Here is a 27,926-nt window from a genome sequence, read left to right on the forward strand (position 1 = left end):
ATTATACATTAACACCAAGTGTTGCCATGGTTAGCACACAGCAAGTTTCTGTATTGTGTTTTAACTGTGAGTTCATTTTCTGTTTCCTCTTACTCCTCAGCAGTGGTGTGAATCATGTCTGAGGCTATAATGACACCAGCAATGAATTTTCAATTGGGACCTACCAATTTCAAAATGAGGTAAGTCTGAATCTTCTATCTACATTTTTTTAAATATATAAAATGTCATTGAATGTACAACCCTGGATTAGGTCCAACTTCTCCATGCTAGTGTTTGTGTTCCATGCAAGGCTCCTCTCTCTTTACCTGTTCCCTCAATTCTATTCCTCTCTTCCCTCTGTGTTAGTCTAGTTTCTCTTTAAACATTCGCTCTGTTTTTTTTTTAGATTATGAGGACACTCAGTCCTCGTTTATTGTCATTTAGAAATGCATGCATTAAAAAATGATACAATGTTCCTCCAGAATGATATTACAAAAAAACACAGGACAAACCAAGACTAAAACTGACAAAACCACATAATTATAACATATAGTTACAACAGTGCAAAGCAATACCATAATTTGACAAAGAGCAGACCATGAGCACAGTAAAAAAAGTCTCAAAGTCCTGATAGACTCATTGTCTCAAGCAGGCGGCAGAAGGGAGAAACTCTCCCTGCCATGAACCTCCAAGCGCCGCTAACTTGCCGATGCAGCACCATTGGAAGCACCCGACCGCAGCAGACTCTGAGTCCGTCTGAAAACTTCAAGCCTCCAACCAGCCCCTCCGCCACAGCCTCTCCGAGCACCATCCTCTGCCGAGCGCTTCGACCCTGCCCCGGCCGTCGAGCAACAAGCAAAGCCGAGGACTCGGGGTCTTCCCCTCCAGAGATTTCGGACCACACAGTAGCAGCAGCAGCGTAGCAGGCATTTCAGAAGTTTCACCAGATGTTCCTCCGTGCTCTCACGTCCGTCTCCATTGAATCAGGATTGTGCACGGCACCCTACTTGACAAATAACAGACATCACCACCGGAGTGGCTGCTGCGAGCTGCGTCGTGCTGCCATCTTGTCCTCCCTTTGTTAAAAAAGTTTTAACAAATTAATTACTCACCTTGTATGATTATGGCCCCCAGTTTTGGTCTCACCTATAAAGTATTTTCTCCACATCTTCCCTGTCAGTATCCCAGAATTGTCTCTGTTAGGGCATGTACACAGGCTCTTCAGCCGTCTCTGGACTGTTAACCACCCATTTACACCCAATCCTACATTAATCCCGTTTCTCATTCCCCCTACATTCCCAATAACTTCTCCTTCATTTTACCACTCATCCACACACTATGGCTAATTTACAGTAGATACTTAACCTACCAACCCACATGTCTTTGGGACGTGGGAAGAAGCTGGAGGAGTGGGGGGAAACCCATGTGGTCATTGGGAAAGCATACAAACTTTATACAATTAGCATTGGAAGTCAGGAGTGAATCCAGTCACTGAAGCCGAGAGCAGGAGCACTGACTGTCATTCTATCTTGTTGTCCACAGCCTTGTAGGGTATGGTATGTGAGGGGCTCTCACGTCCTAAATGTTGTTAGTATTTCTTCCTCCACCACCTTTTCACACAGGGAATAGCAGGTTATTATTGAGGAATGCGGTTTTCCTCTGTTCTTCAACATGTTACTTTGCATTTACTTCCTTTGGTCACTGACCTTGTTGCTTCAGAAAGTGAACACTTCCTATTCCACTCTTCTGACCTTCTCATAACTTTATAGAAATTAAGTAATACATTAATCAGTTGCTATTAAATTACCCCCTCAAAGAATCTGTGTAAACAGATTCCACTTTGAAACTACAGAAATCTCCTTGGCAATTGTAACAACAGGAACATTTTCTTCTTGCCCTAGATGGATGTTTGCAACTTGTTGCAGTGGTTGCATGCATATCATTACTTTTTTGAAAACGTGATCCTTTTTTACAGAGTCAGCATCGAAAAGGGCCCTTTGGCCCACCAATGTCAATGAGCAACACACACAAAATGCTGGAGGAACTTAGCAGGTCCTGCACCATCTATGGAGAGGAATAAGCAGTTAACATTTCAAGCCAAGCCCTTTATCAGGACTGTTAATGAGCTGGTTTACAATTTCCTCTATTTTTAAAAATTCTTCTCTTGACTTTCAAGATCACATTAGATCACATTTAGTTATCTCACAGGACCTCCGTCTGTACTAATTACATTTGCTGAGAGAGACTGGTATTTTGTGGTATTTCCGTGAAGTCTATGGGGACATCTTTTCCCCCTTGAAAATGCACAAATGCACACAAGAGATTGCAGATGCTGGAAATCTGGAGCAATATACAAAGGACTTGGACAATCTCAACCACCCGGGCAGCATCAATGGAGAGAAATGGACAGCTGATGTTTCAGGAAATCCTGATGAAGGGTCTTGACTTAAACATTGACTGTCCATTCCCTCCACAGTCTGACCCACTGAGTTCCTACAGCTTCTTTGTGTGTTCAAGTCAAGTCGCTTTTTATTGTCATTTCGACCAAACTGCTGGTACAGTACACAGTAAAAACAATGTTCCTCCAGGACCATGGTGCTACATGAAACAACACAAAACTACACTAGGCTAAGTGAGACAACACAAGGCTACACTAGACTATGTAAGACAACACAAAAACTACACCAGATTACAGACCTACACAGGGCTACATAAAGTGCACAAAACAGTGCAGGGCAGTACAGTAAATAATAAACAAGACAATAGGCACAGTAGAGGACAAATTACAATATAATAATAATAAATGATGTAGATGTCAGTCTAGACTCTGGGTATTAAGGAGTCTGATGGCTTGGGGGAAGAAACTGTTGCACAGTCTGGTCGTGACAGCCCAAATGCTTTGGTACCTTTTGCCAGATGGCAGGAGGGAGAAGAGTTTGTATGAGGGGTGTGTGGGGTTCTTCACAATGCTGTTGGCTTTACAGATGCAGCGTATACTGTAAATGTCTGTAATGGCAGGAAGAGAGACCCTGATGATCTTCTCAGCTGACCTCACTATCCGCTGCGGGGTCTTGTGATCCGAGACGGTGCAATTCCTGAACCAGAGAGTGATGCAGCTGCTCAGGATGCTCTCAATACAACCTCTGTAGAATGTGGTGAGGATGGGGGGGGGGTGGGAGATGGACTTTTCTCAGCCTTCACAGAAAGTAGAGACACTGCTGTGCTTTCTTTGCTATGGAGCTGGTGTTGAGGGACCAGGTGAGATTCTCCGCCAGGTGAACACCAAGAAATTTGTTCTGTATAAATGCACACTGGCTTTTTATAGGGTACATAGTTGTAAAATTTAATACTTCTTTCCCACTGTTATAAGACTACGGAATGGAGCTCTAGTATGATAAATTGACTCTTTACCTCACAATCTATCTCATTATGGCCTTGCACCTTATTATCTGCCTGTGCTGCACTTTCACTGTAACCGTAACACATTATTTTCCATTCATTCTGTCACTGCTTTTCCCTGTACGACCTCAATGCAATGCTGTGGTGAAATGATCTGTCTGATGGCATTCAAAACAAAGTTTTCTTCCCCCGTTGTACCTCAGTACATGTGACAATAATAAACCAATGACTAATGACTAGTTGCTGCAAAACTAAGTTTGACAGTGTTCCGATACCGTATCTTTTACCTGAAATGCTGCTTATTCTATAGACGCTGTCAGATCTGCTGAGTGTTGTCGTTAGTGGCTAACAATACGGTTTATCTTTCAGTAATTTTGAAAATGAGTTTCAAATTGAACCACTGCTGGCACAAAGCAGGAATGGGCTACCCTTACCATCGCTGGGCAACAATAGACCTGCAACACCCAAGACCTGCAAGTACCATGTCGACTCTTCATTCTATTCCCGTAACAATCCTCATCCCAGAAGGGTCTATCACATCAGAGGTAACCCATGCTGCTACACAGTAATTATTAAAACCCATCAGGGCCATCAGAGGTTTTGAAAATACACTTTTGGGACAACTGGATAAAGTAGAACTCCTTGTACTGAAAAGAGCTGGGATATTATCGCAGCTTCTCAAACCACCGGTTCCTCACCTCTGTTGACAGCAGTTCTGGTCACCATACTAGGGAGGATGCAGAAGGAGTTCAGAGGAGATTCAGCTAGACAGAGCACTTCAGTTAAGGGGAGACTGGATAGGTTGGGCTTGTTTTACCCAGAGTGAGCGAGGTTGAGAGATGGCCCCCTGGCAGAGGTAAATAAGACTGAGAGGCATAGATAGTCAAAATCTATTTCCTGTCGAAGGGTGTAAAGCAAGAGGGGTCATAACTTTAAAGGTGAGAGGTAGGAGTTTTAAAGGGGATCAGAGGGGACATTTTTGTTCTTTCGCAGAGAGTGGTTGATATCTGAAATGTTCTGCCAGAGACGGTAGTGGAACCGGATACATTTTATCTTTATTTTTTATTTTATTTAGCAATACAGCGTAGAGTAGGCCCTTTGAGGCTCGCTCCCCGGCAACACCCAGCAAATCCAATTAACCCTAACTTAACCACAGAACCAGCTACAATGACCAATTAACCCACCCGGTATGTCTTTGGAACCCATGCATTCCACAGGGAAGACGTACAGGATAATGCTGGAATTGCACTCTGAACTCTGGAACGCCCCCGAGCTGTAATAGCATTGCACTAACTGCTGTGCTTAAGAGGCATTTAGAGAAATGCTTAACCAGGCAAGACCTAGAACTATAAACCTAATGTAGGCAAACGAGATGAGTGTACATGGGCACAAAGGTCAGCGTGGGGGTGAAGGGAAACGGTGCCGTACATCTCTATGATTCTATCTGGCAGTGGGAGGGTTTAGTAAGCATTGAGTTAAAGCCACTGGCAGATAGCAGGTCACTGTGAGCTACAATACATAGCCTGAAAGGGTAGATTCAGGGGCAGTTTCCAAAAGAGAATTGGATAACAATATACGAAGGGAGTAAATATCAGAAGAAGAGCTTTTGCCAAGAACTGATATAGGTAAAGTAGACTGAGCAGCCTCCTGTGACACAAATAATGGACTGAATTGTGATGGGATCAGCTGTTTGTATAATCTGTGGTATAATTCAGTGAAAATGGAATATAGAAGGATGAGGATAGCCTTGCCAAAGTGTTTGAAATTATGTATGCATGGATAAGGTAGATGGTAACAGTCTTTTCCCCAGGGTAGGGGAGACTAAAACCAGGGGCGGAGGTTTAGAGTGAGAGGGGATAGATTTAAAAGGGACCTGGGGGCAACTTCCTCACGCGGAGGACAGGGAGTAAATGGAATATGCTGCCAGAGGTTGTGGTTGAGGTCGGTAGTACAATAGTATCATTTAAGACACAATTGGATAGGAACATGGAGGGGTGAGGCTTTGAGGGAAATGGGCTGAACACAAGAAACTGGGACTAGCTGGGTGGGTGCCATGGACAATAAGGAATCAATGGGCTGAGGGGCTTGTATCTGGCTGTATACTCTGACTCTAAAAATACTTGGTCATAGTAGGCCAGAATTACAGGGAAACAGGTGTCTATTTGACCTTCAGCTTTGCATGCTTGCCTGTGTCACCCAACTACAATGATGGTACACTCTAGCCTCTGTGGACATCATAATCAGCAAACCTCTTAGCAGCTGAAACATCTCTTCAGACACCTTTATTGTGTAGGAAATTGAGAGGTGATATTATGAGAGGTTGATAGAACCATGAGGGGCATAGACAGGGTGAGTGTACATATGCTTTTTCCAAGGCAAGGAAAACTTAAAACTAGAGGCTTAGGTTTGTAAAATTAGAGGGTTTAGCTTTAAGGTGTAATGTGTAAAATTTAAAAGGGACCCGAGTTGCAGAGGCTGGCAATAATGTGGAATAAGCTGCCTGAGGAAGTAGTTAAAGGCAGATACAATAATAACATTTAAAATACACTTAGATAAGTACATAGAAGGGAGGAGTTTTGATAAACATGGGGCAAATGCAGGCAAATGTGGCAAGCCCAGATGGGCATCTTGGTTAGCATGGACAGGTTGGGCCGAAGGGCCTGTTTCCATGCTATATTACTTTATGTCTGTATTGCAGGTCTGAACAACGCACTGGTATGCAAGGTGGATGATGATCCAGTTTGCCCCAAAGTACCAGGCCGGTCACAAACACCTAAACAAGAGCTCCTCCGACCCAAGCAGCCAATCAATGCCAATATTCCCGTCACACCTCTGTATCCAGCACATCTCATCACAGGATTGCCACTGTTCCCGTGTAAAGAAGAGTCACAACCTGACATCAGATCATTATGTGAGTACTAATGAGACCAAAGATGGGCGGGGAGAGGAAAGAGCTGGAGGGGATGAGTAGTCCATTCATTGTTACAGAGTCCTGAATAAATCAGGCAGCATAATAGCACAGCGGGTTGAGCTAGTGCCTTTTAGCAACCCAGATTCTGTCATGACTTCTGATGCCGTCCATGTGGAGTTCCTGGTAGGACACAGCAGTTTCTACAGGGTCAACCAAAGGTGTTGACTTTTTTAAACATATTTTTATGATCGCAAGACCCTGCTGGACATTAAGAAAGTTCAGAATCATTCTGATGAAATGTCATGGACTTAAAACACACGCTGTCTAACCAGCTGAATATTCCCAGCATTTTGTTTTCAATTTGGATAGGCAGCATCTGCAGTATTTTATTTCTGGGACAGAGTTCCTTTCGACGGTTCTAATCCTTCCACAACTTTTGTACAGGTGCCAGTTTTGTTTCTCAAAAATCAGTTTCTTTGAGTGTGGAGGAATTTCTTTAATGAAATCTAAGGCTTGTTGTTTTATATATTATTTATGTGACTACATTTTTGTTTAGATTCCCAGGCTTGGAAGGAAGCACTGAAGGACCTAACTGCCAGAGTGGAATTCTTAGCTGAACCAGGAACGGAAGCAAAAGAGGTGATTTGCACTGCTTTTACCTAATACTGATCAGTAGAACATCAACCAAAAAAACAAACTTGAAATCTACCTCATTTCCTGATGTTCATATCTGTCTTAAACATGGGTACCTTACCACACTGATTACATATTCAAAACCAAATACCTTATGGGTTTTAATGTGGATTTGGACATAGGGAAAGGTTTTGCAGAAGTACAAGATTCTTGGAAAATGTTTGATACTGTACGATATTGTTAAATGTGCTTGTGTTATTCATTGAGTTCCTTGATGGATTTGCATGTTGTTGAAGGAATTCTAGAGGCATAAAGAAAATAAATGCACATTGAGGATCTGAGGTTCAAAATAAGAATGATTGGAAACACATTCTTAAAAGAGAGAAACTGCTTTGGGTTTTACCCACTGGATCCCTGGATATGTGAATGTAGAGTAATTAAATATCTTTTGAAAATAATGTTATTAACAAAGAATTTGTATAAATCTAAATTAGTTTCATCCTGTCACCTATTTGGTAAAGTATCACCCAATATGTACATTGGGCTTGCCAACACTCTAGGATTGCTTTATGTTGGTCCAAAGGAAGTACTATGAGAAAAACAATCAAGAAATTAAAATGATCATTTTCATAAACAAATAAATTTTCCTTGTATTTGCAAAAAAAAAGTTTGGATATAAAAAGGCCATTTGTTTGAGGATGAAAGCCAATCATTTGGATAATGAAGAGTATGTTTGCTTTCTGAATGACTTTGGGCATCATGAAGATGGATGTGTTTGGTAACTACTAGGAGGTGGGTAACAATGGGAAAGTGGAAGTCATGTAGTGAAAACTTTAGACTTCATCCAAATGGAGTCAGCAACCATAGTACCTGTGGTGGAAGTTCAATCCCCAGCATTAATGTCCCTCACTTTAATGAACAGGTTTTCACCCCTATGTGTGTTGAGAATTTTTAAAAAAGTTGAACAGCAATTTCTAGCTTCATATTTAACAAAATTCCACAATGAAGATTATTCTGTAGAACATTTAGAAAGTAAGCACAGAATTGGGCAGAATCAGTATAAGTTATATAAGGAAGTCAGGTTTGACTAATTTGCTGGAATTCATTGAGGACATAGGTAAAGAAAGAACCAGCAGTGTGGTGTGTTTATATTTTCAGAAGACTTTTGATAAACCCCTGCACAGAAGATTCATCAATATGGTGGTAGCAATGGAAAACAAATACAAATGATATCATATTATAGGGACTGGAAACCAACGCGGTATCCCAGCTGGGATGTGATTAGGAGCTGAAAAAAATTAATTATAACGTTAAGGTTTCATAACAATAAATTGCTTAGTAAGAACTGTAGTACTAACAAATCCTGAAATGTTAACCCATTCTTCTTTCTCCTGACCCGTTGTGTATTTCTAGCATCTCCTGTCTTCCTTCAGTTTGCAGTATTTGCAATTTGTTGTTTTTCTGTGCAGGATGCATAAGCTGGGCTTCTATTCACTTGAGTTTGGAAAGCTGAGGAAGGATCAGCTTGAAGAGTGTGAAGCAATAAGTAATGGCTATGTACAGTATAAACCATTTCCTCTGGTGGGAGGACAGAGAGCAAGGGAATGTCCAAGTAGCTCAGTGACATCAGGGTACCCCTTTTCACACAAAAGACACATGGAAAATTGGAATTTAGTTGGCCTATGCAAGTCAATTGAAATGTTACACTTCAATATATTTTCCTTGGCTAGGAATGTTAAGCAATGCACAGTTTTCCTGAGAACTTAGAACTATAAGGTGTACAAAGGTTGAAATTTGGTACAATCCATATAAAGAAGGTTCCTGCAGGTTTGAGGAGTCTAGGGTTAGAGGTCATGCTGGGAGAAAACAACACTGGATGTCCAGGAGTGGCCAGGTTCCATTTTAATATGGGGGGGTGGGGCTGGTAGCAGTTTAGAAATTATGATTCTGAGTCAACTGATAATTTTAAATCCATGAGTAATTAAATTTTTGTTGACCAAAGGGGTATAGAGAACAAGTGGGAACTGCATCACAAGTCAGCCATGATTTCAGTGATATTGATCACACCTTCCTCTTTTCAGCATGTAATCAAAGAATTCTTTAGTAGTGAAGATGATCACCTGAGAGTGTACTTAAATTTTTGTCCTGGGCTGAAGTAGTGTTTTCAACATCTAACCTAGACTTCTTGAATGGTTATACACTCTCTATTAAGTTTTTGAACCAATTTAAAATGTAATTATTTTTAAAATAGGAAGAGAAATGGGCCAGCCAGTATTCGGGTGAGAGGGGGAGTCTTTGTTTCTCACCATCACGGCCAGTATCACGAAACTCCTACAGACCAAGCTCGCATACTGGAACCAACAAAGGTGTGAGACCGGTGCTCTCAGAGACTGAACGTGAAATCCTTGTGAGTATTCCTACGATGTGTTATGCAATTTATTGGTCCAAGCTTGGTGACATTGTCTGCCAAACCCAATATCACAACTTGAAATATAGCTACTGGTGTGACTTCCTCATAATGCTGTGGTTTCAAAAATCCAGAGGTTCAGGCTGACATTCATAGCACAGTACTGAGGGAGTGCTGTACCTTTGGATATACATACAGTACCATTGCTTTACTGTGGTGTTAATCAGTGGCTCTATTCATCTGTCACAAGGATGTGACAACATGAATGTAAATGCAAGTGGTTGTGATCACAGAGAGCCTTCAGCAGATAAACCTGCACGTGTATGGTGTAATGCACCACTTACCACAGGCACAAATTGATCTATTATCATTGATATCTTGGGTTTGTGCACTTTATCCACATGGGAGATCTCCAATGTCCAATGTCCACTGGCAACAATACATAGTAGTCACCTGAAGTCCCACACCACCAGGTTCAACAACAGTTGCTTCCCTTCTCTTCTTGAACCAACTGACAAAACCCTAATCATTACATTTTAGCAACACTATGATCACTTTGTACCAAATTGTATAAACTTGTGTTCTTTCTTGTAAAAAATGTTTATGTTTAATATACACAATTTTTACAAGGAAGAATGACAATTAAAACAAAAAACATACATTTTAGCACAAAGTGATCAAAGTGGTCATAGTGTTGCTAAATTGTAGCATTTAATTTTTGTGTGTAAATTTCTTGTGAATGCTGCTTGTGACGCTGATGCAAGTAAATTTTTATTGCACCTGCATATACTGTACCTGTACTAGTGTATATGACAGGAAACTGGACTGGACTTCAACAGCCAAGCCAAGCCTTGTCTCGTTGTTAAACAATTTTTTTAGATTACTTCAGAAACAACGAACAGTTCTGAAGTGAACTCTGAGGGATTCTATCATCCTCTAATATAATAGGAGAAGATATATCTGTCGTATTGCTTCAAAAGTGTACAGTTTCGGTCAACTGTGTATAATTCAGGTTACCCTTTTATAGGAGGGCCATCGTAAAGCTGCATCAAGTGCTAAGAAAATTTACAAAGATGTTACAAGGACTTAAGGATCTGAGTTAAATTGAGAGATTGGGCAGGTTAGGACTTTATTCCTTGCAGCGTAGGAGATTGAGGGGTATCCTATACAGGTTTAAAATTCATGAGGGGCACAGACAGGCTGAATGTAGTCTTAGTCCTGGGTAAAGTGAACCAAAAACTACAGGGCGGAGGTTTAAGGTGAGGGGGGAAAGACTCAGAAGGGACTTGAGGGGCAACTTCTTCACACAGAGGGTAGTGTATATATGGGACAAACTGCTAGAGAGAATAGATGAATCAGGATCAATAGCTATATATAAGAGGCCTTTGGTTAAGTATATGGAAAGGACATGCTAGAGGGATATGAGTCAAATATGGGAAAATGGGACAGGATTGAGTGGGCATCTTGGTTAATATGGAAGAGTGGGCTTGTTTCTCTACTTTATTACCCAATGACTAAAAGAATCATCACACCCATTTTAATTCATTGTGATTCATTTTAATTCATTGTGATAACCCAGTAAGGACAGACAAGAGAAACAAGAATTAAATGCAGATGTCGTAAAGGATTATGGCTACCCTGTATCACTGAGGCTGTGTTCCATTTGGATGCTCAATTCACAGCCGCTTGGGACCCACCACAACAAACTGTCATAGTACTGGCAGCAGGAAGGTGTATTGGGATTGGTGAAACAATATTTCTGTGTAATGTACTGCTCTTTACAGGTGATGGAACTGCTATCTCAGATCCTACAGACTGACTCACTTCAAGCAGTCCAGCAATGGTTACTTGTGACAAGTCCGAAAGGTTTGTGACATAACCCAGGAATATTAGAGTGACCTTGGTAAGACATTATCTTTCTGTTGAAACTTCCACACTTGTTTCATGAAGTACAACAAACTTCTCACCTGAAATACTTTATTTGCTCTTAAGTACTTCGGGATGTCTTCATGAAAGGTGTTAAATAAATTCATATCTTTCTGTCCTTAACACCAGGTGGCTTTCACAAATACACTAAGGTACTTCCTAACACTAACAAAAAGAGCAAATACTGGAAGCAGTGGGAGAGAAACAGTGTTGATGATTTGGGTCAAAGATCATTCATCTGAACTGGAAAATGAGAAAACAAACACTTCTAAGTTGCAGAGAGTATTTGTGTGGAAGGACAGGGAATGCCTGTCATAGGATCCAGACCAAGGTTGTTGGAGGGAACATCGACTTTAAAAATTGATAGCTGGTGTCAGAAAAGAGCAAGAAAATAAATTTAAACCCAGAGGTAGAGTCACATCTGTGGAGAGGCAAAAGACCTGGTTACCTGAAAATGCAAAGTTCAATATCAAATTTTGAGGGTTGCCGGGGGGACTTCCGGGTCATCAAGGGAATGGCGGCGTAAGGAAAAGGTCTCTCAACAAAAAAGAAGGTAAACTGCCCCATAATCGAATTTAGACAAATACTTAATATTGCATAACTATATTAATAAAAGGGGCAAGGATGATGTCTAAGAACAAGATTAAAAAGTCCGCTCCAAAGGCTGATAAACATAAAGAGACGCAGCAAGGCGACGGGCCTAGTTCCCCCACGGCAAGCCAGGACGGAGGTAATGAGGGGGAATCGGTGACTCTGTCCTTGATTCTCGGAGAGAGTCCCGAGTTCCGACAAGATAACAGCAAACAGCTGGAAGATATTAAAGGAGAAATAGTAAAAACTAACTCGCGGATAGATGAAGCCAAAGCGAGGATTGTTGGAATTGAAGAGAAGCTACAAAACGCAGAGGAGGTGATAGCAGAAATGCTGAAGCTGCAAGACCAGCTCCAGTGGAAACTAATAGATCAAGAAGGCCGCTCGAGAAGGGAAAATGTGAGGATTTACGGAGTTCCCGAAGGAACTGAAGGTAAACCCGGATTGATGATTCCCTTCTTGGAGAAGCTACTTAGAGAGAACCTTGATATACCGGCCGCAAGAGACCTACAGATAGAAAGAGCTCACCGCGCATTAGCACCACAGCCTCCAGCAGGCGCCCAGCCCAGATCAATTCTGGTCAGATTTCCCAGTTACAGAACGAAGGAAGAGGTGCTTAAAAGGGCATGGCAAAAGAAAGGTTTCATGTGGAACAACTGTAAAATCAGTTCAGACCACAACTACGCACCGGGGATTCTTGCCAGATGGAAGGAGTATACAGAAACACAGAGAGTCCTGAAGGAAAACAACATCAGATTCCAGACCCTGTATCCAGCTCGGCTGAGAGTCTTTTACGATGAAGGGACAAAAACTTACGCTACGGTGGAGGAGGCAACATTGGACCTGGCGGACCGGGGACTACCTATTAAAGTTATCACCCAACCGGAGTCGCTACTGGAGAGGATTCGGCAGAAGTCGTGGCAGTTAGTGGGGCGAGGACGCTCCACTCGAACCAGAGTGTCAAACTACAAGGAAAAGCTGCAAATATTCAGACGCGAATGTACAGAGAACACAGATTAATTAAGAGAAATGACTGAAAAGGGTAAATCGGACTTAAAGAAGGAAGAAATAAAGTTGCTGCAGGCCCTCTTAGCGGCAAGTAAGAAATCAATCACTAGAAAATGGCTAAATCCAATACCACCTACATTAGAAGATTGGTACGAAATTATCTTGGAAACATTTAAAATGGAAAAGTTGACTTATTCCCTGAGAACTCAAAAAGAAAAATTTTATCAAATCTGGAATAAATGGATTGAATATATAACGCCAATGCGAGCAGACTTTAGATGACTCTCCTAATGATTTATACTGCTCTTCTCATCAACACAGTAATATTGCTAATGTAAGCACCCAGTCTAAATGTTTGTTGTTTTTGTTTTCTTTTGGAAAATAGAGAATTAACACAAGTAAAGGGAAAGATTTGGGAAAGGGATAAAAAAAATGAAAAAAATTAAGTAAATAAGTACATAGGGATTGGATAATTATGTCTGCGGGCAGGAGCAAGCATGAACAAATTAGGATATAAACACCTACAATGGTTGATACATAGGCTTATATACAACATATTGGCCCAGTGGAAATGGTCCAGAAGGGTTATATGGAAAATATTATTACCATTTTTCTTAACAACTAATTCCATTACTTAGCCTAATAGGTTAGATTTACCACAGTACATAATTATCTATTTAAATGTTTATTTTCCTTTTATATCATCTCAATGTGTACTTAAGAATGTATAAATAATTGTAGTTTTATACATATAAAAAAATGGAAAAGGTTATATGTGTGAAAAAAGTACATGATATTTGTGAATTCCTTATCCAAATAAAAATAAAATTTAAAAAAAAAACAAATTTTGAGGGTTGCCATTTTCCCAGACAGAAGATGAAGTGTGCACCTTGATGAAGCTTAAGTTAGGCATTGTTGAGGTGGAAAACAGAGAAATAATGGTAGGAATGGGATGGTGGAAGCCTTGGTTCACCCTCTTGAACTGAATGAAGATATTCTACAAAGCTGTTTCCTAATCTGTGTTAAGAGTTCCCCACTGTAGAAGAGACCACGTCATGAATAGTACAGTAAACTGGAAGAAGTGCGATTGAGTAGTCCTTCACCTGGAAGGACTGCTTGGGTCCCTGAAGTGTGCAGAGTAAATTGCTGCATCTGCTGCAGTTGCATGGGGAATTAGAGTGAGAAGAGGTGCCATTGCAGGTGATGGGAGTGGGTCAGTGAGTTGCAAAGGGCACAGTTCCTTTTGGAATGTTGAAAGGGCAGGCGGTGGGGGGTGGTTGGTGAAATTGATTATTATCACTTATAGAAGAACCAAATTTAAGATATTTCTTAAATACATGTTTGTTATAACACACTACACATGTGGTGATCATTGGGAGGAGGGATGGAAAATGCCCTGCAAGTTTGTGCAATGGAAGCAAGGTTGGCTCTCATTGACGCTAGGTGTCCTGAAGTGCGGATCTTCCTTTCCTGCAATATGTGAGCAGCTCGGCACCATCCTGGACAAAGAGGTCCTTCACCCTGTCACTAGCAATTATGCTAACATGCATTTAGACTTTAATAACACAGAATTACAAACTGCTTCTCTCTAACACTAGAAGAAACTTGGATCTATCTTTGGCTATCTGCTTGAATTCCAATTCCTTTGCCTGGTATAAACTTAGCTTTATTCAGTGACACCTCTGTGAAGCAACAGGGATGCTTTATTACATTTAAACCATTCTAAATAAAAGCATTGTAATATTCCTTACCTGGTTTAAACAACGTAGCTGCTATTTCCAATATCCGCCATGAGAGAATTTTGAGCACAGCCTGCTTAAGTTGTAAAATAACACATTTTCTGTCAATTACATTCCCTGCCACATTTCATCTTCTCTTAGACAAAGAAGTGGTGTTGGATATGATTCGTATGGCAATGGCGAATATGAGGTCCGCAAATCCAAACGGGCCGGGCTGCACTGTGTCAAAGGAAGGTTCAGCTTTGCACCAGACAGCTGAAGACCCAGAAGCAATATTCCGAGCACCAACTGCCTGTGAGAGACGCTGTGCACGGTCAGTATCATCCTTTGTGTTATACGGTATGTTCCATAAAGTCAAATATAACTCATGCTACATGATCCATACTTCCTCATTTTCACATGTAATGCCCTGGTTAAGAACCTGTTTTATTGTATTTCTACTGCTATGGCGTGATGCTTTTAGCAGCATTTCTGCAAACGCAGTGTCTTCTGTTAGTTCAGCTTTATACACTAGTGTTTTGGCTTCGGCTGAGATAAGGAGTAGTTTGCTCTGTCTAGGAATGTCGTGTCAGCCAGCTGGGTTTGTTCTGTTAATGTGCTGTAATATTCTGTCCAGTGGAATGCCATGGAACAATCGAGAGAGCTGGGCAGGATCAGATTTCTGGGGGACAGTGGTCTGGTTTTTGGGTTCTTGGTTGACAGGAGGTGCAGAGCAGAGCACAAGGGAAGATTGTTCACAGAATGCCACTTGAAAGAGAGACCCCATTGTAAGAAATGTTTTGAGCAGACGAATGGTTCCAAGGAGGGAGTGTCAATACTCCTGAGTTAGCCAGCTCGTTTGAAATGGTCTTCGAGGGAAGTTCAAACTGTAGCTGTGTCTTTCTTGCAGAAATTGGGTTCAGTGTGTGAGTAATCAAAGTGAAGCATCTGACTATGCCAGGAATGAGCTCCAATTTTAATGTGCATATTTCGACTGGTTTAACTGTACTGGACCCTTTTACTTTTTTTCTATTAACTGTTTGTTAGAGTTGAAATAGAAACATAGAAAACCTACTGCACAATACAGGCCCTTCGGCCCACAAAGTTGTGCTGAACATGTCCCTACCTGAGAAATTACTAGGCTTACCTATAGCCCTCTATTTTTCTAAGCTCCATGTACCTATCCAAAAGTCTCTTAAAAGACCCTATCGTATCTGCCTCCACCACCGTTGCCAGCAGCCCATTCCACGCACTCACCACTCTCTGATTAAAAAACTTACCCCTGACATCTCCTTGGTACCTACACCTCAGCACCTTATACCTGTATCCTCTTGTGGCAACCATTTTCGCCCTGGGAAAAAGCCTCTGACTATCCACACAATCAATGCCTCTGATCATCTTATACACCTCTATCAGATCACCTCTCATCTTCTGTCGCTCTAAGGAAAAAAGGCCGAGTTCACTCAACCTGTTTTCATAAGGCATGCTCCCCAATCCAGGCGACATCCTTGTAAATCTCCTCCGCACCCTTTCTATGGCTTCCACATCCTTCCTGTAGTGAGGTGACCAGAACTGAGCACAGTACTCCAAGTGGGGTCTGACCAGGGTCCTATATAGCTGCAACATTATCTCTCGGCTCCTAAATTCAATTCCACGATTAATGAAGGCCAATACACCGTATGCCTTCTTAATCACAGAGTCAACCTGTGCAGCTGCTTTGAGCGTCCTATGGACTCGGACCCCAAGATCCCTCTGATCCTCCACACTGCCAAGAGTCTTACCACTAATACTATATTCTGCCATCATATTTGACCTACCAAAATTAACCACTTCACACTTACCTGGGTTGAACCCCATCTGCCACTTCTCAGCCCAGTTTTGCATCCTATCAATGTCCCACTGTAACCTCTGACAGCCCTCTACACTATCCATAACACCTCCAACCTTTTTGTCATCAGCAAACTTACTAACCCATCCCTCCACTTCCTCATCCAGGTCATTTATAAAAATCACGAAGAATAAGGGTCCCAGAACAGATCCCTGAGGCACACCACTGGTCATTGACCTCCATGCAGAATATGACCCATCTACAACTACTCTTTGCCTTCTGTGGGTAAGCCAGTTCTGGATCCACAAAGCAATGTCCCCTTGGATCCCATGCATCCTTACTTTCTCAATAAGCCTTGCATGGGGCACCTTTTCAAATGCCTTGCTGAAATCCATATACACTACATCTACTGCTCTTCCTTCATCAATGTGTTTAGTCACATCCTCACAAAATTCAATCAAGCTCGTAAGGTATGACTTGCCCTTGACAAAGCTATGCTGACTATTCCTAACCATATTATACCTCTTCAAATGTTCATAAATCCTGCCTCTCAGGATCTTTTCCATCAACTTACCAACCACTGAAGTAAGACTCACTGGTCTATAATTTCCTGGGCTATCTCTACTCCCCTTCATGAATAAAGGAACAACATCCGCAACCCTCCAATCCTCTGGAACCTCTCCCGTCCCCATTGATGACTCAAAGATCATTGCCAGAGGCTCAGCAATCTCCTCCCTCGCCTCCCACAGTAGCCTGGGGTACATCTCATCTGGTCCCAGCGAATTATCCAACTTGATACTTTCCAAAAGCTCCAGCACACCCTTTTTCATAATACCTACATGCTCAAGCTTTTCAGTCTGCTGCAAGTCATCACTACAAACACCAAGATCCTTTTCCATAGTGAATACTGAAGTAAAGTATTTATTAAGTACCTCTGTTATTTCCTCCGGTTCCATACACACTTTCCCACTGTCACACTTGATAGGTCCTATTCTTTCACGTCTTGTCCTTTTGCTCTTCACATCTCTGGCCTTGGGGTTTTCCTCAATCCTGCCCGCCAAGGCCTTCTCATGGCCCCTTCTGGCTCTCCTAATTTCCTTCTTAAGTTCCTTCCTGTTAGCCTTATAATCTTCTAGACCTCTAACATTACCTAGCTCTCTGAACCTTTGTAAGCTTTTCTTTTCTTCTTGACTAGATTTATTGCAGCCTTTGTACACCACGGTTCCTGAACCCCACCATAACTTCCCTGTCTCATTGGAACGTACCTATGCAGACCTCCACACAAATATCCCCTGAACATTTGCCACATTTCTTCCGTATTTTTCCCTGAGAACATCTGTTCCCAATTTAAGTTTGCAATTTCCTGCCTGATAGCCTCATAATTCCCCTTACTCCAATTAAACACTTTTCTAACTTGTCTGTTCTTATCTCTCTCCAACGTTATTGTAAAGGAGATAGAATTATGATCACTATCTCCAAAATGCTCTCCCACTGAAAGATCTGACACCCGACCAGGTTCATTTCCCAATACCAAATCAAGTACAGCCTCTCCTCTTGTAGGCTTATCTACATATTGTGTCAAGAAACCTTCCTGAACACACCTAACAAACTCCACCCCATCTAAACTCCTTGCTCTAGGGAGATGCCAATCACTATTTGGGAAATTAAAATCTCCCATCACAACAACTCTGTTATTATTACACCTTTCCAGGATCTGTTTCCCTATCTGCTCCTCGATATCCCTGTTACTATTAGGCGGCCTATAAAAAACACCAAGTTATTGACCCCTTCCTGTTCCTAACCTCCACCCACAGACACTCAGTAGACACCCCTCCATGACGTCCCCCTTTTCTGCAGCTGTGACACTATCTCTGATCAACAGTGCCATGCCCCACCTCTTTTGCCTCCCTCCCTGTCCTTTCTGAAACATCTAAAACCCGGCACTTGAAGTAACCATTCTTGTCCCTGAGCCATCCAAATCTCAGTAATGGCCACCACATCATAGCTCCAAGTACTGATCCACACTCTAAGCTCATCCACTTTGTTCACAATACTCCTTGCATTAAAATAGACACATCTCAATCCGTCCATCTGAGCATGTCCCTTCTCTATCACCTGCCTATCCTCCTTCACATACTGTCCCCAAGCTCTCTCTATTTGTGAGCCAACCGCCTCTTCCCCAGTCTCTTCAGTTCGGTTCCCACCCCCCAACAATTCTAGTTTAAACTCTCCCCAGTAGCCTTAGCAAACCTCCCCGCCAAGATATTGGTCCCCCTGGGATTCAAGTGCAACCCGTCCTTTTTGCACAGGTCACACATACCCCAAAAGAGGTCCCAATGATCCAGAAATCCGAATCCCTGCCCCCTGCTCCAATCTGTACATATACTTCCAATTTAATTTTATGCTGGTGTATGGACTGTTATTTCTGGGCGAGTGAGAACTTTGTATGGGCCAGCACTTACACAGCATTCACCATAGTTTCCGTTCCCTCATTGGAGCTTTCCAACTTTCCTGTTGGGCAGAACCTGAATCATACTGATCCTAGATGTGTGTTGCTTACTGAAGGTGGCTTTCTCACTGTGACTTGGCATTGTATGAGTAACATGGCTGTTAGAGTTACCTCATGAGTCTGGTTCATTACAAGATGCGGCGAGAGGGTTACATTTTTGGGGGCTTCATCTAGTGATCCATTGCGGTATAAGGATTAATTAAGCGGTTTATTTGTGTGTTGGAGCCAGTGTTTAAACTAGTGCTTTGTGGAAAGTGAGGTGCGTCATAATTAAGGTACTTTATTATGGATGCCATGGAGATTAAGATTGGGTGCAATACAACTATCATTGATGTGACTGAAGTCACACTGCCTAATAGGATAGGGGTACTTGGAGAGACAAGGCCATGGCCAGAAGGAATGTAGCTGAGAGTGAAGATTTCAACGACAAGTTCTCTTTTCTGTGATGCAAGGGAAAGGAGTTGTTTGATGTGAAAGGTCTAATGAGTCCTTCAGCAGTTGATTTAAATTGCTCGGCAGAGATGGTGCTCGGTGTCGGAGGGCTGGTCGGAGGCTCGAAGTTCTCGGACGGACTCAGAGTCAGCTGTGGTCAGGTGCTTCCAAGAAGCGAGTTTCTCCCTTCTGCCGCCTGCTATCGGGAGTTGATCGGAACTTTGAGACTTTTTTTTACCGTGCCCATGGTCTGTTCTTTATCAAATTACGGTATTGCTTTGCACTTCTGTAACTATATGTTATAATTATCTGGTCATGTCAGTGTTAGTCTTTGGTTTGTCCTGTTTTTTTTTGTGATATCACTCTGGAGGAACATTGTATCATTTCTTAATGCATGCATTTCCAAATGACAATAAACGAGGACTGAGTGTCCTCATAATCTAATCTAATCTTAAAAAAAGTTCTGACCTGATTTCAGCTACTAACCACTGGTTGATAAATGCCAACGTGATCGGAGGCTGAGAATGTGCTCTGGCGTCAAGCCCACACCCGATGGGCAAGAAGAATATAAGGCTTGGGCAGCGCAAACATCTTAGTTACTGGCTGAATGGCAGTGCTCAGATAAGATGAAAAAGCAGAGGCTGGTAGAGAGTTTAAAGGGTCCGGCAGCTGATATAGTGAGGTTCCTAAAGGCAGAAAATCTTTTAGCCATGTCAACTAACTATATGCAAACTCTGGAAAATGCTTTTGGCACTACTGAAAGTTCAGCCGATCTTATGATGAAGTTTAGGCACACATTCCAGGAGGAAGGAGAGAAGCTTTCTGCCTACCTTTTCAGGTTGGAGAAACTGCTGCACTGTTTGTGCCACAAAGGGAGCATCCATCTATCTGAGAAATTGCTTGAGGGTGATGCAAGTTGTGAAGGGTGTGCTGTCACATGACATAATTGCTCCAGGCATTCCAATGACCAACAAGATGTGTCCTCCTCCATCTTTTACTGAGTTACACAGAGGAGTTAGAGAGGAGGAAAATATGATTGAGGAGCAGAATGTTTCCAAAATCTGAGTAATGACTTCAGTGATATCACAGAGATACAGCTTTTGAGGAATCAAGTGAAAAACCTTCGAGCTGAGCTGACTTGTAGGATGTCTGCTAATGTTTCAACTAAACGTGACATGTCTGTTAGGAAACCTGACCCACCTGTAGGACTTACTAAGAAGACTTACTAATGCTGCTAAAAAGGGTTTTTTTGACTAGAGAGATGACCGGTATTTTAATTTACAACTGTGGAAAAGATGTACATTTTAAGCGAAAATGAGAGGGACAGGAAAATCTTTGAAATGTATGTCAGTGGTTAATCAAACAGAGAAAAATGAAGCAAAACTACGGAGGGATCCAGTGAAGGAACGAACTGGCATCTCGGAGAGAATACGTTCCAATCAGTGTATCACTAGAAATTCTAAAGGTCAAAACATTATTCCTGAAGGTTCAGTGGGACCAAGCTCTGATGTATTCGTACAGATTGAAGGTTTTTAAGCTAGAACCATACTTGACACAGGTTCTCAAGTTACTTTACTCCTTAGATCCTTTTATGACCAGTATTTGACAGATATATTATTGACACCACTCAGTGCCCTTGAGAACTGGGGGCTTAGTGCTGTTGATTACCAGTATGATGGTTAATTCTCATTGAAACTGGAGTTTTCGGAAGCAGATGTTGGGAGTAGCTGAGACTATTGCCACACCAGTGTTGGTCTGCCCAGATCTGGTTGAAAAGGGTGAAGTTTCCATTCTTCTGGGAACAAATGCTCCCATTGTGAGAAGGCTCGTGGAAGCATGCAAGGAGAGAAATGGAGATAATTTTTTGGAAAACCTTGTTCATTCACCTAATGTTCAGAGCTGCTTCGAGGAGGTGCAAGTTCCTCCTAATGAGGATGATGAGCAGTAACAAGGAACTGTTTGGTACACCCAGACTAAACCTGTCAAGTTACATCCTGGTGGAGTATCTAGAATGACATAGTACCCCCTTTCCAAGAGAGGTCTTGCCAGTTAGCACCAATGCAGGTTGAAGATGTTCAGCAGCACCTGCTTAAACTGAAAGAAGCTGAGTTCAGTCAGGGGCCAGGAGGAACTGAGTTGCCAGAAAGTACAAATGATAGACAGAGAGAGGCATCCTCAAGTAAACAGGAACAGTCACATTGTGTGGCTGGGGTGAAGAAGCTTAAGATGATGTAAGGAGGTTTCAGAGTCAGAAACCCCCCAGATAGGCTGGCATATGATGCACCTGGGAAACAGAGTGTTGTGTCAATCCCAATAGTGAGAAACAGTGCTTCCATTTACAAATGGATGGGGGGGGGGGGGGGGTCCTGAAATCACAAAATTCATTTGAATACCAGGTTATTAATTATGGTTTGATAAGTTCCGAAGACTTACAAAGTCAGGAGGACATATCTATTTTTGGTGGGCGGAGAATGTAATGCCCTGGTTAAGAAGATGGTTTACTGTATTTCTACTGATAAATATTGTAGTGCTTTTAGCAGCTCTTCTACTTAACAGTGTGTTCTGTTAGTTAAGCTTCAAAGACTAGTGTTTTGGCTTCAACTGAGATAAGGAATCCTTTGCTCAGCCTAGGAACGTTGTGTCAGCCAACTGGGTTTGTTTTGTTAATATGCTGTAACATTCTATCCAGTGCAGTGCCATGGGACATTCGAGAGAGCTGGGCGGCATCAGATTTCTCAGGGACAGTGGTTTGGTTTTTGGGTTTGTTGTTGGTAGGAGGTGTCGAGCAGAGCACAAGGGAAGATGCTCACAGAATGCCACTCGGAAGACAGCATGTCGTAAGAAGTGCTTTGAGCAGACGAATGGTTCTAAGGAGGAAGTGTCAATACTCCTGAGTTAGCCAGTTAATTTGAAATGGTCTTCGAGGGAAGTTCAAACTGTGGCTGGTGTCCTTCGCACAGGACTTGGGTTCAGTGTGTGAGTAATCAAAGCAAAGCATCCGACTACACCAGAAATGAGCTCCAACATAAACGTGTACATTTAGACTGGTTTATCTGTACTAGGCCCTTTTACTTTTTTTTTATTAACTGTTTGTTAGAGTTGAAATACCTGTAAATCTATTTCCATTTTAATTTTATGCTGGTGTAAGGACTGTTATTTCTAAGCGAGTGATAACTTTGTATGGGGCAGCATTTACACAGCATTCACACAGCATTCACAATTAATTTTACGTTCCCTCATCCGAACATTCCAACTTTCCTTAGTTACATCTCAAAAGGAAGTTACTTATTGAAGATGGCCTTTGTGGCTGTTAGCCAGAGTAAGCTAACCAGTCCTCCCAAAGGGTTTCAGCATGAAACATTGACTGTACTCTTTTCCATAGATGCTGTCCAACATTTTGTGTGTGTAAGTTAATAAACTGTGGTGGGAGGATTACACACATATTTAAGAAGATTTTTGAAACATAAGTAGCAAGGCATAGAAGGAAATGGTCTTAGTGGAGGTCATGGGGATCGGTGTATCTGAGTATAAAGGTCAGCATGGACAAGTTGGGCCAAAGGGCTTGTTTCTGTGCTGTACAACTCTGATCCTATTTTTCCATCTTTGCAATCTTTCTGATAGTCAGGCATAAAAACAGATAAAACTTAAAATTTTGATCAACCAGCATAAAACTGCTGAAACAGACTGGTCATTTCTGTTTGTGGAAGTTTGCTGTCCACCAATTTTTTTTTACATTATAACATTACTTACAGTTAAAGCAAAAGTTATTCATTGGGGATAAAAAGGATCTGTGAAAATCTGAAGTCATACAAAGATACTCAAATACAAATTGCTCTTTTTTCAAAAGATTAGAACTAAAGGAATTTACTGTTACAGGTCTCAACAGCAGAGATTGGAGGCAATCTTGGAGAAGGAGCCAGGTATGCAAGTTCTGATGCAAGGTGTCAAACAACAGGTTCTTCCTGTTTTAGTAATCTAAACAGGGATTAGTTATAATAAGAAGCAACTCAATAAACCATTAATGGAAGGAAAGACTGCACCATGGGTTGATCAGAGCTGAAATGATTGCATTTAAGGTAAGCAGAGAATACGCAGGCCAGTGGAGATGGGCAAGAGGAAATGGGGGCGAAGTGGAAAGTCTTTCAAAGTTCCAACACAGTCACAATGGTTGAATGGTAATCTTCAGGTCTAACATTTTAAAATAATAGTTATTTTAATAATAACTACATTGGAGACATGATTTTTGATCGACTACTAGTTTATAGGCCATAGAGTTATAAGAGACAAAGATGAATCTCATGATGACAAAATTCTCCTTTCGAATGAGACCTCTGCAGTTATCATCTGCCTGGTGGAACCACTGTCTCAGTACTGACAAGCATGTGGCTCTCATTCTAATAGCTGAGCGATTTCTAAAATGAACGAACACCCCTGAGCTATTTAAAGGGACTGTGTCATTCACTGACTAACTTGATTAGAATGGATCCCAACAGGTTCAACTTGACGATGTTTAGTTTGCTCACAACCTTTGACCAGCCTGTCCTTATTTTGCCTGAAAAGATGTTGAAAACTTTCGTATTTTCATCCAATTTAAACATGAATGTGTATTTAAAGAGCCATGTCCTAAAGGACTATGGGACCCAGTGCAGGAAGGTGGGGTTTGGCTGGGTACTTTATTAAACTAACAAGGATTTGCTGTCTTAAATGGCCTCATTCTGTGCTATGAATTTTCTGTGATTTTAATCAAGCTGGTATCACATTTATCGTAATTTTACTGTTTCAGATAAAAAAGATTTCAATGTTCTGGAAAACAAAAAGTCGCCTCGTTCTTGCCAATACAATTCACAGAGTAAAACTGCAAAGAAGCCAAAAGCACTTGGAGATATAAGGAAAATTCTCAATGTGCCTTCTTCACCTATAATGGAAGGGAAATTGTGTCATAGTAAGAGTGCTTTATATAAAATTTGAAAGAAAATTGCATACCTCTTCAGCAGTTTGCAACAAATGAGCTTGCAGAGTTGTTAGAAGTAAATTTTTTTTTTTTTTTTTTGAAGTTAATGGAAGTATCAATGTGTAGATTATGTCATCCGACTTCCTCAATTTAAATTACAGATAGGTCCAAGCACATTACTGCAAAGGAAATGCAGTAATCTTAAGGAATTTTAGAGTCACAATTTTGGTTTTATAACATAGCAATGTGGCTACTATCCTACGAATGTACTTGTACTGTGACCGTAGCATTAAAGATGGCATGTCTTTCTCACTGCACAACAAAACTAAAAATACAAGCATTTTATCTAAAAAGTTATTTCAATATATTATTACAAGTTATTGCTGATATTAATTCTCTCTCCTTGCAAATTATTTTAAGATATTGCTGGCAGCATTTATTACCCAACTCTAAGTACCCATTAGCCCAGTGACTCACTTAGATATATCATTTGGAGACCTCTATGTTATGGGATGTGAGTGATGTATAGACCAGACCTATAAGGACAATTACTTTTCTTCCTTAAAGACAAGACCATAAGACATAGGAGCAGAATTAAGCCATTTGGCTCATCAAGTCTGCTCTGCCATTCAATCACGGCTGATCCTTTTTCTCTCCATCCTCAGTCCCACTCCCTGGCCTTCTCACTGTAACCTTTGATGCCATGGTCAATCAAGAACCTATCAATCTCCATCTTAAATACACCCAGTGACCTGGCCTCCACAGCTGCCTGCAGTAACAAATTCCACAAATACACCACTTCCTGGCTAAAGAAATTCCTCCCCATCTCTTCTAAATGGACGCCCCTCTATCCTGAGGCTGTGCCCTCTTGTCCTAGACTACCCCACCATGGGAAACATCCTTCCCATATCTGCTGTGCTTTCGTTATGACAATCAGATCATTTTTATAATCAGAAGGACTAATATAGCTTGCAATTCAAACATTCAGTGAATTTAGATCCCTCAACTGTATCGTTGGAATATGAAGGTGTTCCAAATGATTGGAAGCCCAACAACTCTATTCCTTTTAATACAGCTTAACAAAGCAAAATGATTATTCTGTTGACTGCAACTTAGTATATACTTGGATACACTTTGTGTTCCTTAACCCAACCTCAACAAGAAATACAAACATTTGTACATCTTAACCCACACGAAACCAACTATTACTGCAAGTTCAGAGGACTATCTACATCCCTTAAGGTTCTAATTTCTGTTTTATTCTTTACTTTAATTTGTGTTCCTATGTATTTGAATACATGAATACAGTGAATAATTTAACAGGAATTACTTTGGAAGTTCTTGCATTTGTCATCCTCTAGAATAATCCTGTTTGAAACAATTTGTTCTTGTTTTGAGAATGGCACCTTCTCTCTAGCAGCCCATCATTTAATGCTTCCATGCAGTCAATATAGCAAAATCTTCCCATTATATAAAAGTAATCCAAGTGTTGTTCCTATTTCAAGATAAATTTAACAGAGAATCTTTGATTAGGCTACGACTAAATTAATACATGTGTTTATGATTATTATGGACATTCTTCTTTAACATATTGCTTTGAAATCAAAGAATTAATAGTAAGACTTGATTATTACTGTAATCATAAATGGCTCCTTATGCACACACTTTCTGATTCCAATGAATTTTACATGATCATTTTATTAATTAAATATTGAGCATTTGTGGGGGAAATTGACTCCTTGAACAAATTAGTCAGTATTCATACAAATGAGTAAGTCTACTTTCAGATTGGTTTGAAAGCTGGTCCTGGACAATGGATTGCTCACATTAGGGATGATTTGAAATGGTGATACCTCCACTGAAATACCAATCAAGACCGTCAACCATAATTACTGTAGCACCATTAGGTAAGGTTGTACAGCTGTACAAAATACGGATTCTTAAATACAGGTTATTTTATATATCTGTGTGATTTTGTACCCTAATAGTCATTCAGTTTCTGGAATTATCTTTTGTAGACTAAATCTCTTCCAATTATATACAAATTTAAAATCTTATTTCATTTTTGTCAATTCTTCTAAAATCATATACCTATTGATTTGGAAAACCATCTCCGATCTCTTGCTTTTCTTGACTGGATGTCAGGGGCACAAAGGTCAGTTTGGTGTCAAGGTTTTCTGTTAAGCATGGTCCAATTACAGCAGCTCACTACAAAAGGACTTACACAAATCAAACCATGCCATAAGGCAACAGAGAGACACAATACAAGTTTGTCTAAACTTAACGACTTTAAAGCTGTCTCTCTTGCAGTGCAGAAGACATCCTATTGTCAGTTCTAATCCATTTTATAACATGTCATGTAAATATCTATATTTTCTTTGAAATTTTTTTTAACCACTTCAATTAATTCCAAGAGGTTACGCTGATGATAAACAAATGCACATATAGAAGTAATTCTACTAAGATGTTAGTGCGATACTAGTGTTTTAACCTAGATTTAATTAATGTTAAAGTGAGATAGTGCACATGTCACTAATCTTATAAGGATTATAAATTATAAAATACTTACTAACGTTACTGGCGTTTAGTGCAGTAATGAAGGTTCTCCATCTCTGGCGTTGTTCAGGGTTTTTTCAATCATCATGTCTTTAGCTTCCCCTCGGTTTTCACCACTGTCAGACATGCAAGTCCTGGATGGAGACTCAGGATAGTGTCACACTCAGGTGTAAAAGGACTCTTCACTGCTGTTTCCATAACAATTTTCTTTTACAAGTCAAGGTTGTTAGCTCTGAGTTGAATCCCTGAACCTGGAGGAACAGTGGACCACTCTCAGTCTGGCCTCTACCCTTTGACCTGTTTGGCATGGATGACCCTAAAAAGGGCCAAAGCACAAAGCCTAGACTCCAGCAACCATAGCTCTCTGGGTCATTGGGGCACGCAAGCCTCCAAACCCAAAGACAAGGTTGTGATCCTTTTAGAGGATATTTTAATATGTATAGTCCTTAAAAGATTTCTTTTTTGTTACTTTTAGAGCTCTTGTATTGTAAATGTCTTGCAATGTACTGCTGCCGCCAAACAGCACGTTTCATGACATATGCCAATGATATTAAACCCGATTCTCATCCAGTGGTGGAGTGTGAACACTGGGGATGACTAAGATGCCAGAAGCGGCCATTTCTGGAAGCACTGTTCAAGAAAGGGAGTACGAACAGATAAAGGTGGTTCATATTGGTACTCATGACACAGGCAAGAGTGATGATGTCCTACAACCTGAATAGAAGGCACTAAAGAGCAAATTGAAGAGTTGGATACACATGGTTTTAAACCATAGATTACAGTCCTATGTGGACTGAGCAGAAGACTAGGAGGATAGATCAGAGATGAAGTAGGAGGAAGGACTGTTACTGGGAAAGATGTGACAAGCTACATAGGTTTCACCTGAACTGGAAAGGGTCCAACATCATTGCAGGGAAGTTTGCTCGTGCTGCTGGGGAAAGTTCAAATTACTTTGATAAGAGGATGAGACACTGTTGATGAGGGAGACATAGTTAAATATAGAAAGGCAACTCAGTCCAGCAGATTTTCACTGGAAAGTGGGATAGATATGAGTGGACAAATGGCTACCTTGAACCAC

At 41.1% G+C, this 27,926-nt stretch overlaps 1 protein-coding gene and 1 long non-coding RNA gene across 3 annotated transcripts; one reads left to right on the forward strand and one right to left on the reverse strand.

Moving 5' to 3' along the window:
* The first annotated feature begins 99 nt into the window (after positions 1-99).
* Positions 100-26,263, forward strand: LOC140196747 (protein TBATA-like). Of its 2 annotated transcripts, none has more exons than XM_072256470.1 (9): positions 100-179; positions 3,748-3,923; positions 6,077-6,289; positions 6,846-6,928; positions 9,174-9,329; positions 11,114-11,195; positions 14,735-14,906; positions 23,218-23,261; positions 24,125-26,263. In XM_072256470.1, exons 1-9 carry the CDS (start codon positions 115-117, stop codon positions 24,307-24,309), a joined length of 1,176 nt encoding a protein of 391 aa, XP_072112571.1. In that variant the 5' UTR covers positions 100-114; the 3' UTR covers positions 24,310-26,263. The 2 variants fall into 2 exon arrangements, with proteins under 2 accessions (XP_072112571.1, XP_072112572.1); XM_072256471.1 differs by lacking the exon at positions 100-179 and adding an exon at positions 3,076-3,134.
* Positions 463-27,907, reverse strand: LOC140196750 (uncharacterized). Its single transcript, XR_011885804.1, has 4 exons — positions 26,862-27,907; positions 25,623-25,787; positions 24,325-24,471; positions 463-1,055 (listed from the first exon to the last, which is right to left on the reverse strand). It is a non-coding gene; the product is annotated as an uncharacterized lncRNA (long non-coding RNA).
* Positions 27,908-27,926: the final 19 nt, after the last annotated feature.

Source organism: Mobula birostris, chromosome 4 (genome assembly GCF_030028105.1).
Source record: "Mobula birostris isolate sMobBir1 chromosome 4, sMobBir1.hap1, whole genome shotgun sequence".
NCBI lineage: Eukaryota > Metazoa > Chordata > Chondrichthyes > Myliobatiformes > Myliobatidae > Mobula > Mobula birostris.

What these genes read in the sequence shown, in the direction of transcription:
- LOC140196747 (XM_072256470.1), top strand. Translation starts at nt 115, where the DNA reads ATGTCTGAGGCTATAATGACACCAGCAATGAATTTTCAATTGGGACCT. An exon ending in ACCTGACATCAGATCATTAT is followed by an intron (nt 6,290 to 6,845) that starts GTGAGTACTAAT and finishes ATTTTTGTTTAG; the next exon opens with ATTCCCAGGCTTGGAAGGAA. An exon ending in AGACTGAACGTGAAATCCTT is followed by an intron (nt 9,330 to 11,113) that starts GTGAGTATTCCT and finishes TGCTCTTTACAG; the next exon opens with GTGATGGAACTGCTATCTCA.